Source organism: Petaurus breviceps, unplaced genomic scaffold (genome assembly GCF_028583685.1).
Source record: "Petaurus breviceps papuanus isolate PSGF00001 unplaced genomic scaffold, PetGlider_PUasm1.0 90734, whole genome shotgun sequence".
In the NCBI taxonomy this organism is placed as follows: domain Eukaryota; kingdom Metazoa; phylum Chordata; class Mammalia; order Diprotodontia; family Petauridae; genus Petaurus; species Petaurus breviceps.
The window spans coordinates 4928150-4940885 of record NW_027187327.1 but is presented as its reverse complement, the minus strand read 5'-3'; the positions used below and the strand labels follow the sequence as shown (position 1 = coordinate 4940885).

General features: G+C 40.6%; 1 protein-coding gene across 6 annotated transcripts in view; it reads right to left on the bottom strand.

Moving 5' to 3' along the window:
- Window positions 1–211: 211 nt before the first annotated feature.
- The window catches only part of HMGN3 (high mobility group nucleosomal binding domain 3), an 80262-nt gene continuing 67737 nt past the window's right edge, over window positions 212–12736 (bottom strand). For 3 of the 6 annotated variants that reach the window (XM_069066977.1, XM_069066974.1, XM_069066976.1), the window contains exons 4-7: window positions 8465–8494; window positions 3335–3382; window positions 1289–1402; window positions 615–1168 (exon numbers count right to left, since the gene is read on the bottom strand). In XM_069066977.1, the coding sequence (XP_068923078.1) occupies window positions 1022–1168; window positions 1289–1402; window positions 3335–3382; window positions 8465–8494 (339 nt within the window). In that variant the 3' untranslated portion in view covers window positions 615–1021. Of the gene's footprint in view, window positions 1169–1288; window positions 1403–3334; window positions 3383–8464; window positions 8495–12736 lie in introns of all 6 variants that reach the window. The other 3 variants (XM_069066975.1, XM_069066978.1, XM_069066979.1) reach the window with 3 other exon arrangements.

Sequence of the window (12736 nt, the reverse complement as noted above, 5' to 3'; positions counted from 1 at the left end):
ATTCTTTTGTATTTACACCTGGAAGTGATTTTTAGCACAAAAAGTGTAATTTTAGAAACCCAACATATTAATAAATAAAAATTTTAATCATTAGAGGCAATGTCAGTGCAGAGATCACAGAAATTCCTAGAACATCTAATATCTTCTGCAACAATTAAAATAGAAACAAGACACTCTCTAAATTTAGAGACCGCACACTAAAAAGCTGAAATTTTGCAGGCAAGAAAACCTTTTATTTTAAACCATTAAAAGAACCAAAAATAGTCAGCAGGTGGCCACAAGTATCCATGTTTCATTAAAATCACATAAAACCTAAGTACAAAAGCACCACTGATTATTGCTCTAGAAAAACTGCATGAAAAATTCAAATATGCACAGTAAAAACACCACCGTCTGCACAGGACTAATTTTCAAAGCAAGTGCGTGGAATGCTGATCCAATTTTACACACGGCTTCCAATATTCAACTGATGTTCATATTACTTTGGGGTTCAGGGGAGTAATGGGGGGCTTCCAAAAAGCATTGTTATGAGAGGGGAAAATATTCATTGATATACATTTTTTAATATGCTGCCTATCATAGTCCTAGAAAATTAGCATTTACAAAATACTTGATAAAAATATCTTTTAAAAGTTGTCCCGAGAGGTACATAAAATCCACCCCCAATTTTCGTGATAATTCATTCTCCCTTGTCACCTACAGATTCAGTTTTCCGTGCCTGTGGAAAGGAAAGGAAAAAAAAAAACAAAAAGAGAAGAAGGCCGTTACTAACCAGTCTCAGACCCCAGACAGATAGCCACCCCACTGACACAACGTTGGCTTTTTTTTTTTTTTTAAAGCATCCCTCCTTAAGCAGCTCCACTGCAAAGCCTATGTCCATTGTAGGTGCTCCACAGACAAGACAGGCATACATACCCGCAAACACACTTTTCTTTGTTTATCAATCTCTGCTTTTCAGAAAGCCACAGAAGCCTTCCTTACCTGCAAGCTTCCACTGTTCATAATGAAAAGCAGCACACTACTATCTGATTCTAGCCACTGCACACAGGCAGACATTCTCTACCGTACCCTTAACTTTCACTGTTTCAATCTGCCCCTTTACTGACAGTGTGCTGGGTGGGGCACCTCGGGATGTTGAAACACTAACAGTTGAGCGATAGATGCGAATCTGCAATAACATCATGGGCAATAAAGAGAAACATTATGAACATGCTATCAATGGCTTGGATTCCCGAATCAATTTGAAAATGCACTGAGTCAATCAGCGGGAGGCATTGACAGAAAGTACCTCTTCGGCTTTAGTTTCACCATTTTCAGACGGTGTAGTACCTTCCTTTCCAGATTCCTGCTTCTCATCCTTCTTCCCCTTAGCGCCTTTGTTAGCCTTTGTTCCAGGTTCCTTCTACCAGAGGATGAGAACACAGGAAGATATGGAGTTATTAGAAGTGATGGGACATTCACTAGTACCAATTAGTCTTCTCAAAAACCCTTGAGGAGCCATAGCTGTGGAGGCTTTCATGAGGTGGCTGTCATGATTTTGCTTATTAATATCCAATGAAAGCCTTTCACCAGATTAAAACAAACAGCCCTGTAACCCTGGGCTCCACAGGTAAAATGCACTAAAAGGAGCTATGATTTTCCCTCCCAGTGTGGGAACTCTCTCTGCTGGCACACACACTAATCCACATCTGACTTGGTTTGTTCCTCATCTCTGGATTGTTCTCACCTTGGCCTCTTAGGAGCCCTAGCTCCCTTCAAAGCTCAGACCCTTTCCAGAAGTCTTTACTGACTTGTTAGTGCTCCCTCACCTTGAAATTACTTATTTTTCCTACCCTTTTTTTAACCCGTAAGTAAAAAAAAAAATACTCTTTTTTCCCTTTCCCTTCCCCCAAGAAAATATAAATTCGTTGAAGGTAGGAAATAGTTTGTTTTTGCTTTTGTATTCACAGTAACTAGCACAATGCCCAATACCAGTAGGTGCTTAGGAAATGATTGCTAAATATAGTTTAGTTAATACCTCCTAGGAAGTTGCCTGAGGTCTAAGTGACCTACCCAAGGTCACACAATTAGTGTCAGAGGATAAGATTTGAACATAGGTCTTCCTGCTTCCAAGGACAGCATTCTATCCACAGTCCCACAATGCCTCTATCCCAATAAATCACTGCTTAGAAAATTCACTGGAGCTTGGCTTATCAGAAATACTTTTCCTTTTTTTTCCTGAAAGTCCAATGATTTCACTCATTTACTTGCTCTCCTTGGTGGAGAGTATATGCTACTGATGTTAGGAGTGAATTCTACTTAGCAAGAAGAACATCCAATGTCTGACAAAGGGGTCAAGGCATAGAACTGTGCCAACTGCCTCGCTGTAGGGCTGGAGATTTGATAGAAAACAAAATTTGGAAAGGTGGCTTAGGGAGCAGTTATAGAGAAGGGTCACCACAGTTGGTACAGCCATTAATTTCAATTAAATAGTGCACAGGGTGAAATGTGAGGCAGGCAGCAAGGGATTGAATTTAAGAACTCAGGTGAAAAGATGCTATTTTTAAGATCAAGCACCAGGAATGAATTTTTGCTGCTTCAAAAATTCGCCTGGAACTCTGGGACAGAGACAACTCATAAGATCACAAGGATTCAGAGCAGGAAGGGACCTCAGAGATCATTTAGTACCAACCCCCTCATTTTTCAGAGAACTCAGGTTCAGGAATTGGTCCAAGGTCACACAGGCAATAAATAGAGCGAGGATTCAGATGGGAAGTGTTTTGATTCTAAACACCAGTACTTTCCCCACTATACCATACTTGGGAAAAATCAAACAATTACACAGAAAAATGTCAAACTTTGAGCCAACAATGAAGGCTAGGATTGGCACAGAGCAAAAAGGCCTTTTGGGGCTCACACACCTGGATAGGCCTATATCCTATCAGTTACGTGCAAGGCAATGTGACCCTTGGGTCATCCAGCTTGTTGCCAACAACCATCAGAGACCATTCAGCTCCTCTAGTTTTGAAATGAAGCATATTTAAACTAGGTCCTCTGCCAGAATGGCTCTCAGAGCACCTGCCTTGGCAAAGCTGGATGCCTAAGAGCATAGTGAGCCCTCCTGCTTCCATTTTACTTAAGAGAAAAATGCCCCCTTTGTAGACCACAAACTACACATATTAATTTTTTTGAGGATGTATCTAATCGGTAATGACAATGTTCTAGCTAGTTCATTTAGCAACCACTCAGCCTGACCTTTCCCAGGAAATGGAGTTAGAAAGAGGATTATTATTTATGCATTTATTTAAAAATACCCCACAACCACCACCCAAGAGGGAAAAAAAGCACCTCTTACCTTAGTGGTTTTTCTTGGTTTTGGTTCAGGTTTTGGTGGCGCAGGTTTCTGCAAAGACATTTTTAATCATGCAAATACTTAAAAAAAAAATCAAACACTGAATTCCTTTGCCACTGTAATACACAAAAGAATGCATAAAAGTAGATGACACATTCTTTGACCCTCTAAGGTCTGTAATGTGATAGATCTTAGTCTTAGTACTCCAAACACCTGTTTCATATGGAACAGGTCTCCTCTAACCAGAGTGACCCAAACCAGGCTCAGCAGAAATTTGATTCATCTGTAAAGTGTTTTGTCCTATTCTGAGCAGGAGGCGTATTAGAAAGACCTTGAGAACCATTGTTATTTTGGATTCCAATTAAATGCATTTCAAGTGAGATGCAAAAGTTAACAACCTTAGCACCATGTGGAATAGTTTTTTGGGCATGTGTCTAATCTTGCCATTTTAGGATTTCTCTATATTTCTTTTTATCACAGCACATCAGTGAGTGTGATGTCACAGATACTTAAAATGATGTGAAATATCCAATTCAAGGCCTGCAGTCTGACTGAGTGGTCAGGTTAGACTTATTCATGACCCTGAAATCACAATGAAATCTTAAGCAAAGCCCAACCAATAAGAAAAAAGGTAGCTTATGAAATATTTCAAAATTATTTCTAAATAGTGTCATACATGAAGTAGAACTAAACTTATGCCAATTTAGGTCGCTTGAAATATCATTTCAAGTTGGGTGGAAACTTTCACATTTATCCAACCCCTGTCTCTACCACAGGCAGACAGGAAGCCCCACCTTATGATATTATTGTACTATCATGAGAGGCAGCAGAGTATAGCAAATAGCTAGGTGGCATCACAAAAGAGCACTGGACTTGGAATCAGGAAGACCTGAGTTCAAATCCTGTAGATTTGATGAAATTCAATTCCTCTCCCTTCCCACAAGAAAATGTAAATTCTTAGAAGATAGGAAATGATTTGTTTTTGCTTTTGTATTCACAGCACAATGTCCAATACTAGTGGATGCTTAGGAAATGACTGCTGTGTTATCCTGGGCAAATCATTTAACCTCTGTCAGCCTCAGTTTCCTCATGGGTAAAGTAGAAATAATAAGAGGATCTACCTCTTAGGGTTGCTGTGAGAACCAAAAGAAATAACATGTAAAGCACTCGCAAACTTTAAAATGTTATATAAATATTATTATTATTAATTATTCGCAGCTAGCCTTGGAGTCCAGGACACTTAGGAGTTCAAGTCTGGCCTCTGACACATACTAGCTGTATGACCCTAAACAAGTTACTTACCTTGTCAGCATCCAGACAACTTAAGGCTATAAGGTACAGAATAGGAGACAACCTGCACTGTACCACACCAATTATATTGACATTATCTCTGGTTAATTAACTTCCTACCCCCAAATTAAGAGAGTCAAAAAAAGCTCACTGAAGGGAAGCAATAACACCAGTTGCTCTGCTTTTCTTTCTCTTCTAGTCCTTTATGGGTCTCCATAAATAAACACCTGCTAGTTCTGCTGCCCCGCCTTCTTCCAAAGAGGCACTGCCGTCAGCAGACGGGCCCAGCTTCCCCAGATGCCTTTTTAGCTTAGAGACAAAACAGGCATACTGAAGTCATTAGGGTAGGATGATGGGATTTTCAACCCCTAATTCTCTGCAGTGATGAAAGCACAAAAGGTTGGCTATGAGAGAATATGGTATGAAAATTGATCCTGCCACTATACCCCAGAACTGGCCTCAGGCATCGGTAGGAAGGGCCAAACCCCAAATAGGGACTGGGCAGGGTAGTTGAAAGGTTCCTGGACTCTAATACTGCTCTGCCTAGCTGTGTAATCTCAAGCAGGTTATCTATGGACCTCAGAGCCCTCTGAGTCCATCAGCTTCTTCATCTGTACAATAAAAACATACAATATATACAAGTACATAATAAAATATTGTCATATCGTATCATTTTATATATAAAAAGTATTTAAGCCCCTTTCCCAACATTTCCAGGCAACTTGGATTTCAAGTACCCATCTATCTAGTTTCAGTGTCCAAAGCATACAGTGAAACTACAGACAATTCAAGTTTAGAAGAGCTCAGATTTCTAAAGTGGTCTACCAGCCAAAGAATGGGCCTTGAAGAGCCAGGAACGTTTTAATCAAAGACCCCAAGCCTCAACCCTGAAGAAGCTGAATGGGTATAATGGAAAGTATGGAACAAAGAGTCAGGAAGAACTAGTCTCCAGGCCTCTCAGGTGCCTTCTCAGTTCTAAATCTTGTATCTCATATGTCTGCCCCCAAAAACAGAACAGTAAGTCAGAATGGGAAGGGCCTCCCAAATCCAGAAGTTCTGTATTTTAGACTAGGGACTCCAGACACAGTTAACTCATCTGCTCTCCTATTGTTTTCTGTAAATGACATCATGTCTGGACTTAGCTTTCAAGGGTCAACTCAATGGGAATGCACAAGGGTGACCTCTGTCTCCATATGTGATCCTAGTGACCCCCAGAGATGAAGTTCTGCCTAAGTATGGCATGGATTGTTATAAATCAGGGAAAGAAAGGAGCATGTGCCTCTGCACTAACACGTATGTGTTAGTGTGTGTATGTGCTACTGATTGCTAGTACCAAAAACCTTATTATTTATTTTCTTTAAAATAAGACATAAAACTCTACACACAAAGCTGGCTATGGAGTCACTGAATAGAATAGCTTGCTATGTTGTCTGTTGTTAAAATCAAGATAATAATAACTTTACTTTTTGAGCCTTTGTTAAACCTTTGTTAAAGTTAAAGGTGGGAGAAAAAGGGGAAAATGATTCACTGGGCCTCCTCCTTCATCCACCGTGAGGTCAGGAATAATGCAATGCAGTGCAACAACTGTTAGAGAAAACCTGCCCTTCTCCTGCCACTCTCCTCCTTATTCCACACTCAGATCTCCTCCCTTTTCCCTAGGCTTCATTTTGCTCTCTCTAATGGTTCTATGAAAACTCATTTTCTTCCATCTTTTTTTTTTTGGGGGGGGGGAAGGTACAGGTCTGTGATTCTTTTATCTTTTGGGAGAATTTCTGGTGTGGAAGCTGCTCCCTTCACTGCAGATAAGCAACTGATAGTATGCCTGTGTTAAAAAGAGGTTAAGATTACCCAAGTAGTCCATGTCAGAGGCAGGACTCACACTCGGCACTTTCTGACCTCTAAGGCTAGTCGTCTCTGCACTATGCTCAGTTACAGCTCACTCCTTTTCAGAGTGGCTGGTTAATCTGAGGCACACAGAGGTTGTCTTATTCACACCCTCACTGTATTTTCAATTTGGTCGTAATACCATTTTCTGACTTGGTGCCCACCTCTTATTGTGGAACAGAAATAGGTATGTGCCCCTCATTGTGAAAGCCCTAGAAGGTCAAAATCAGCATAAACCCCAGCACTGGGGAGTCTTCCGTTTACCCCCTGCCATTCTGTCCCTCCTGCCTGCCCTTGCACTAAACTATTTCAAGGGTCCTCGCAGACCAAGAGTGGGGAACCTGCAGCCTTGAAGCCACATGTGACCTTCTAGGTCCTTGAGGGTGGCCTTTTGACTGAGTCCAAGTTTTCTAGATCCCATTCAGCTTCTTCAGGCTTGAGGCTCGGCATCTTTGACTAAAACGTTCCTGGTTCTTCAAGGCCCATTCTTTGTCTGGTAGATCACTTTAGAAATCTGAGCTCTTCTAAACTTGAATTGTCTGTAGTTTCACTGTATGCTTTGGACAATGAAACCAGATAGATGGGTATTTGAAATCCATGTTACCTGGAAATGTTGGGAAAGGGGCTTAAAAAATCCCCTTTTATTAAGGGGATTTATTCTTCGAAGTTTAGATTCAATCAAACACTTGAGGTTCTAGAGGATCACATGTGGCCTCAAGGCCACAGGCCCCCACCCCTGTTCCAGACTATACTCAGTATAGTATAAAAGCGCTATAAGGAACCTTAGAAACCACCTAGTCCAGGGGTTCATAACCTTTTTGTATTAGAGACCCCTTTACCAGTCTAGTGAAGCACACAGACCCCTTCTTAGAATGCTGTTAAAAATGCTTAAAAATAAAGATTTTACATAGGAAACCAATTATATTGAAATACAGTTATCAAAATACTTTTTAAAAAATGTTCACAGGCCCCCAGGATAAGAGCCCATGACCTCCTATACAAATGAAGAAAACTTATGGGCTGCCCAGAGGGGCTCTGAAGTCCATAGAGTTCAAATGACCTGTCCAAGGTCACACAGCTAGTCAGGCAGAGCAGTCCTAGAATCCAGGCTCTTCCCACAACTCTATCTACCCTGCTGAAGACCCATTTTAGATTTGGCCCCTCCAACCTCTGCCTGAAGTCAATCCTGGGGTCTAGTGGTAGGAATGGTACTGAAACTTCAGTGAAAGTAAAAAAGAATAAGCTAGCAGGGTCAGACTGCTGTCCACAGTGAGAACAGCAGTGTTCTCCCACCATGGGCTTCCCTCCCCAGTTAAGGCTAGCCTTTCTGTCCAATCTGGTATACCCTGGGTTGTGTATCTAGGCAGGGTAATGGGAGCCCTACTTGTTACCAAGCCTCATGGCTTTTAAGCTAGGTGAGGTACTCCAGACCATTCCTAGAATTCCTCCCAACACTGAAGATTACCAGTCTTCCCATATCTTAATCAGGGAGAGACAGAGAGCCAGACTTCCTGCCAATGATATCATATCATTAAGTAGGACTCAGATGCCAAAAGAGCACCTAATATTTCTTTCAATTGGTAATTTAATTATCTTGTATAACTCCATGCTGTCACATTTCATTGGCGCCTTTGATGCAGTGAAGCTGCTTTAGATTGCTCCATTAAATGATAAGCTCCTTGAGGACAGGGATTGTCTTTGGCCTCTTTTTGTATCCTCAGCACTTAGCAGTGCCTAGCACACAGTAGGTGCTTAATAAATATTTACTGATTGATTGATTGGAGGCACCGGTGAAACATGACTGAATAGTTGTGACACCAGTTATTTTAAAACAGAGAAAAGGGAGCGAGGGAAACATCACCTTACCATTCCTTTCAACAGCAACGTCACTGACTTGCTCTGGAATGGGGGATCATGTGCCCACAGGGACTACCCCAAGGGGCTTTATAAAATACTTACAGCTGACAATCTTGCAGACCGTCTTGTAGGCTAGAAAGAAAACAAATACTTGAGTTGTATCATATCAAAACAAAAAACCACCCCCCCCCGCAAATTCCCCTAATTCTAACTTTCAGATGTCTTTTTTTTTTTTGTGATTAGTCATAATAATAATAAAAAAAACCTACCTTTGTGTAGTGCTCTATGTTTCTATAACATCAACTCTGTGAGGTAGATAGGGCAAGTATTATGATCCCCATTTTGTTGATGAGGAAATTAAAACTCAAAGCAGGTAAGAGAGTTGGCCAAGGTCACACAGCTAGTAAACAAGGTCCAGTAACACCAGGACCTATTGTAACAACAACCACACTGGCATATCCAGGATGGCTGCTAGCACAGGTTCTTAGATGTGGTTTACTAGGAAAGATAGCTGTTTAAGGGGCCAACAGTCTTTTAAAATTACATTTACTAATTCAGGAGAAAAGTCAGCACTCTGAACTTCAGAGAAAAAAAAGACCAACAGACAGGGCTCAGACTGCCTGAATCAACTATACACTTTACATACATCACTGGATTGAGAGAGCCTTTACATCTGACCAGGCAGACAGCTCTGAACTCACAGCCACTCAGAATCTCAACCAGAGAATCACCTTCTCATAAGCTAGCCCCCGAAGCAAAATATATACACTTCTCAGATCCAGAAGGCATCACAACTCAGTGCCTAATTAGAAATTAGCAAAAGGTGTGAAACCCTTCCTACAAACAAGCCTCCCCTAAGCAAGCTTCCCTTAATGGGCTCCACATGAGGACTACTAATGGAAGGGAAGGAAGATCTTATATCCCATTGACATTACACCTATCTATCACACAGTGCCAATAAATAATTTAATAATTCAGTGAACATTTATTAAGTACCTACTATGTACTAGGCATTGTACTAAGAACTGGAGTTACAAATAAGGAAGAGAAAGACAGTACCAGCACTCAAGGAACTTACAGTCCAATGGGGGAAGAAGATAATGTAAAAAAGGAAGCTAGAGGAGGAAGGGCCAGAAAACAAGGATGGTTCTGGGGGTGGGGGGGTGGTAATTCAGGGGCATTATTTTCCATGAAGTCCAAACCAAGCAGAGCTACTGATATAAAGACTCTCTTTTTAGAATTTTTATAAGTTTCAAACTCTTCATATATCAGAGATAATACAAAAGCAAGTATGAAAAATGGTATACAGTGTATTGCTGGAAGAAACAGGTTTGGTTCTCTCAATTTAGGGCAAAGTCAGGGAAAGAAAAAGAAAAAAAGAGAAATTTAATGTTTTGCCATGAACTATGGTCGATACTGCTGAGAGAACAGTGTAAGACTTTTTTTTCATGATTTGAGAGAATTTATTTAGATAAAAACATTTCAGACTGTATAGCAGATAACTATGCACTAGAAAGCTCTGTCTGTTCATCCTAATCTTATATAGAGAAATCAGGGCAAATATCACTCTTTCACAAGCCTGAGAAATAGGCCTCTCTGGACTGATGTTTACAAGCATTAGGAACCTTTTTCACAAAAACCAACTCTCATCTTCCTCCTCTCTTTGCAGAGGTGGGGGGGGCAACGGATGTGAAATATTGCATATATTGCCATGTAGGACTGATGTTTTGATTTATTTGGCTAAATGATTTTTTCCTTTTCTTTTAAAAGTCTTTGTTACAAAGGATAAGCTCACTGCACGGGAGGAAATATATTTAGAAATGAAAATTACATAAAAACAATATCAATAAAAATAAGATTAAAAAAACCATCTTCCCATTGTCATTCTATTTCTTTAAAAGGAACTAACTTCAGTTAATACATGAACAAACTTGTTTCATTTAGAAATAAATGCAAATTTTTGTAGAGGACCAGATGAGACTGCAATTCCCCTTTTTGTTACTATGCTATTACAGAAGAGAACCGATAAGGACGCTAAGCAATTTTTTTTTTAAGTTTCAGTTCGTCTTTAAGAAGTTAACTAGTTGCAGGTTGAACTGACATTACTTGCCAATTCAAACATCTTCAGTGACTCACTATTGACCATAGGATAAAATACAAACTCCTCAGCCTCTTATTTAAAGCCTTCCACAATCTGGCTGCCACTCAAATTTCCAGAAATTTCATATTACTTCCTTTCATGCAGAGTAGTACAGAATGTGAGAATTCTTGCCTGAGGCAAATTCAGTTGGGTGAGGGTGGCAGAAGTACAGACAATAGTATGTTTTGGTATACTTCTGCAAGGGGATGATACAGTTTGACCTTGAAAGAGCCTGTACTACTGTGGAGAATGGGGGAGGTGAGCCCCTATAAAAGGGAAACCATGGTAATACAATTCTAAAGAGAATGGTTGGCAAAGGAATGTGAGGGTAAGGTGCAGGGAAATGATACAAAGAGAAATGTACCCTCCTCCATTCCATTGTATCAGTTGGCCCTCATTTCTGGAAATCATTCCTTTCTCTCTTTGGCCTCTTAGAATAGCTAAAATACCTAGCTTTCTTTTAAGGTTCAGCTCTATAGCTACATCCTTCTTGAAGTCTTCTCTCCTCTCTTTAAACTACCCACAGTACCCCTTCACCCCATTTTCAGAGTAGAAGACCTCATTTTGTACTTCACTGAGAAAACAAGAGGCCAGCAGATGTGGAGAAGAAAGGACTCACATTTCAGAATCCCTTGATATTATCCCTCAATCCTGCTCTCTCAAATCCTCAATCTATCCCTATCTACAGACTCCTTCCCCACAGCCTAGAAGCACACCCAAGTCTCCTCCATTCTCAAAAACCTCTCACTACATCCTACAATTCTCTCAAGTTGTTGTCCTTTATTTATCATTCCCTTCACAGCTAAACATTTAAAAAAATATCTATACTGGTAGCCAGTTGCCTCCACCTCCTCTCCTTTTCTTTACTTTTTGACCTTTTGCAATCTAGCTTCTCATTTGACCATAACAGAAACTACCCTTTCAAAGTCACCAATAATTTTCTAAAGTCCAAGTATGATAGTTTTTTTCAATCTTCATCCTTAATGTTTCTGTTGCATCAGACATTCCTGACCACTTCTCCTCCCAGTTTCTCTCTCCTCTCAGGGTTTTTTGTGTCATGGTTCTCTTGGTTGTTTCTCTAGGTGTATCAGTAAGCACCCTAGCATTCCCAGGATGGCTGCTAGCACAGGTTCTTTGATCTGCTTTTCTAAAGGAAAGCAACTCAAAAAGTGGTTAACAATCTTACTTTAATCAAACATATATCATTTACCTAGTTCAGGGGGAAAAGTAAGCACCCAGAACTTCAGAAAATACAAACAGAAATTACAAACAGACAAAAAACACAGAGAAAATAACATAAATCAACAGACAGGGCTTCCAGCTGTCTGACCATTACCTCCATACCTACTTAGTCACCAGAGAGACAAGCACCAACATCTGGGTTTTCAAAGCTGGGGGATTCAAAGGCTGCCCAGGGTCTCATCTGGCCAAATCACACAACTCTTCCCATAAGTGAGCCCCAAAGCAAAACTTCACCTCGGAGGCCTTCTCCAGGGTCAGAGAACATCACAACCCTCATGACCCACTGCCTAGGTACAAAGTAACAAGGTGGGCCTTCCTGAAAAACAAGCCTCCCCTAAGTAAGCTTCTTCTGTTGGGCTCTGCTCCATCCTCCTCCTCCCACCACAGGCTCCATGTGACCATATTCAGCCTATTAGAGGGCAGAGTATGTTTTCAAAGCAGGGAAGATCCGCAACTTCCCTTAGAGTTATCAAGGGGCAGGGAAGATCTTCAAATTCCCTTACCATTATACTAGGTGATCACATTGGAGCTCTCTATTCCAATTTATTCTAGACACAGCTGCCAGTGATTTTTCCTAATGCCTACTGACCCAACCACATCACTTCTCTACTCAATAAATTCCAATGGCTCCTTATTTACCTCTAATATCAGCTATAAACTCCTGTTTGGCATCTAAAGCCCTTAACAATCTGGTCCCAAAATACCTTTCAAGCTTTATAATACATCACTCCCCTCAAAACACATTCTTTATTTCAGCCAAAATGGTCTTTTTATTCCTTATACTTGAAAAACTATTAAGTATGCGTCTGCAGCTTTGTACTGGCTGTGTCCCTCAGGCCTGGAATGTATCAGCTCTTCATTCCTGTCTCTTGGAATTTCTAGTTTCCTTCTTGGCTTAGCTCAAGCACCACCTTCTACAGAAATATACCTTTGCGGATCACCTCAAACCATCAAGCATCTATTTTGTATATACCTACAGATAAACATGAAGG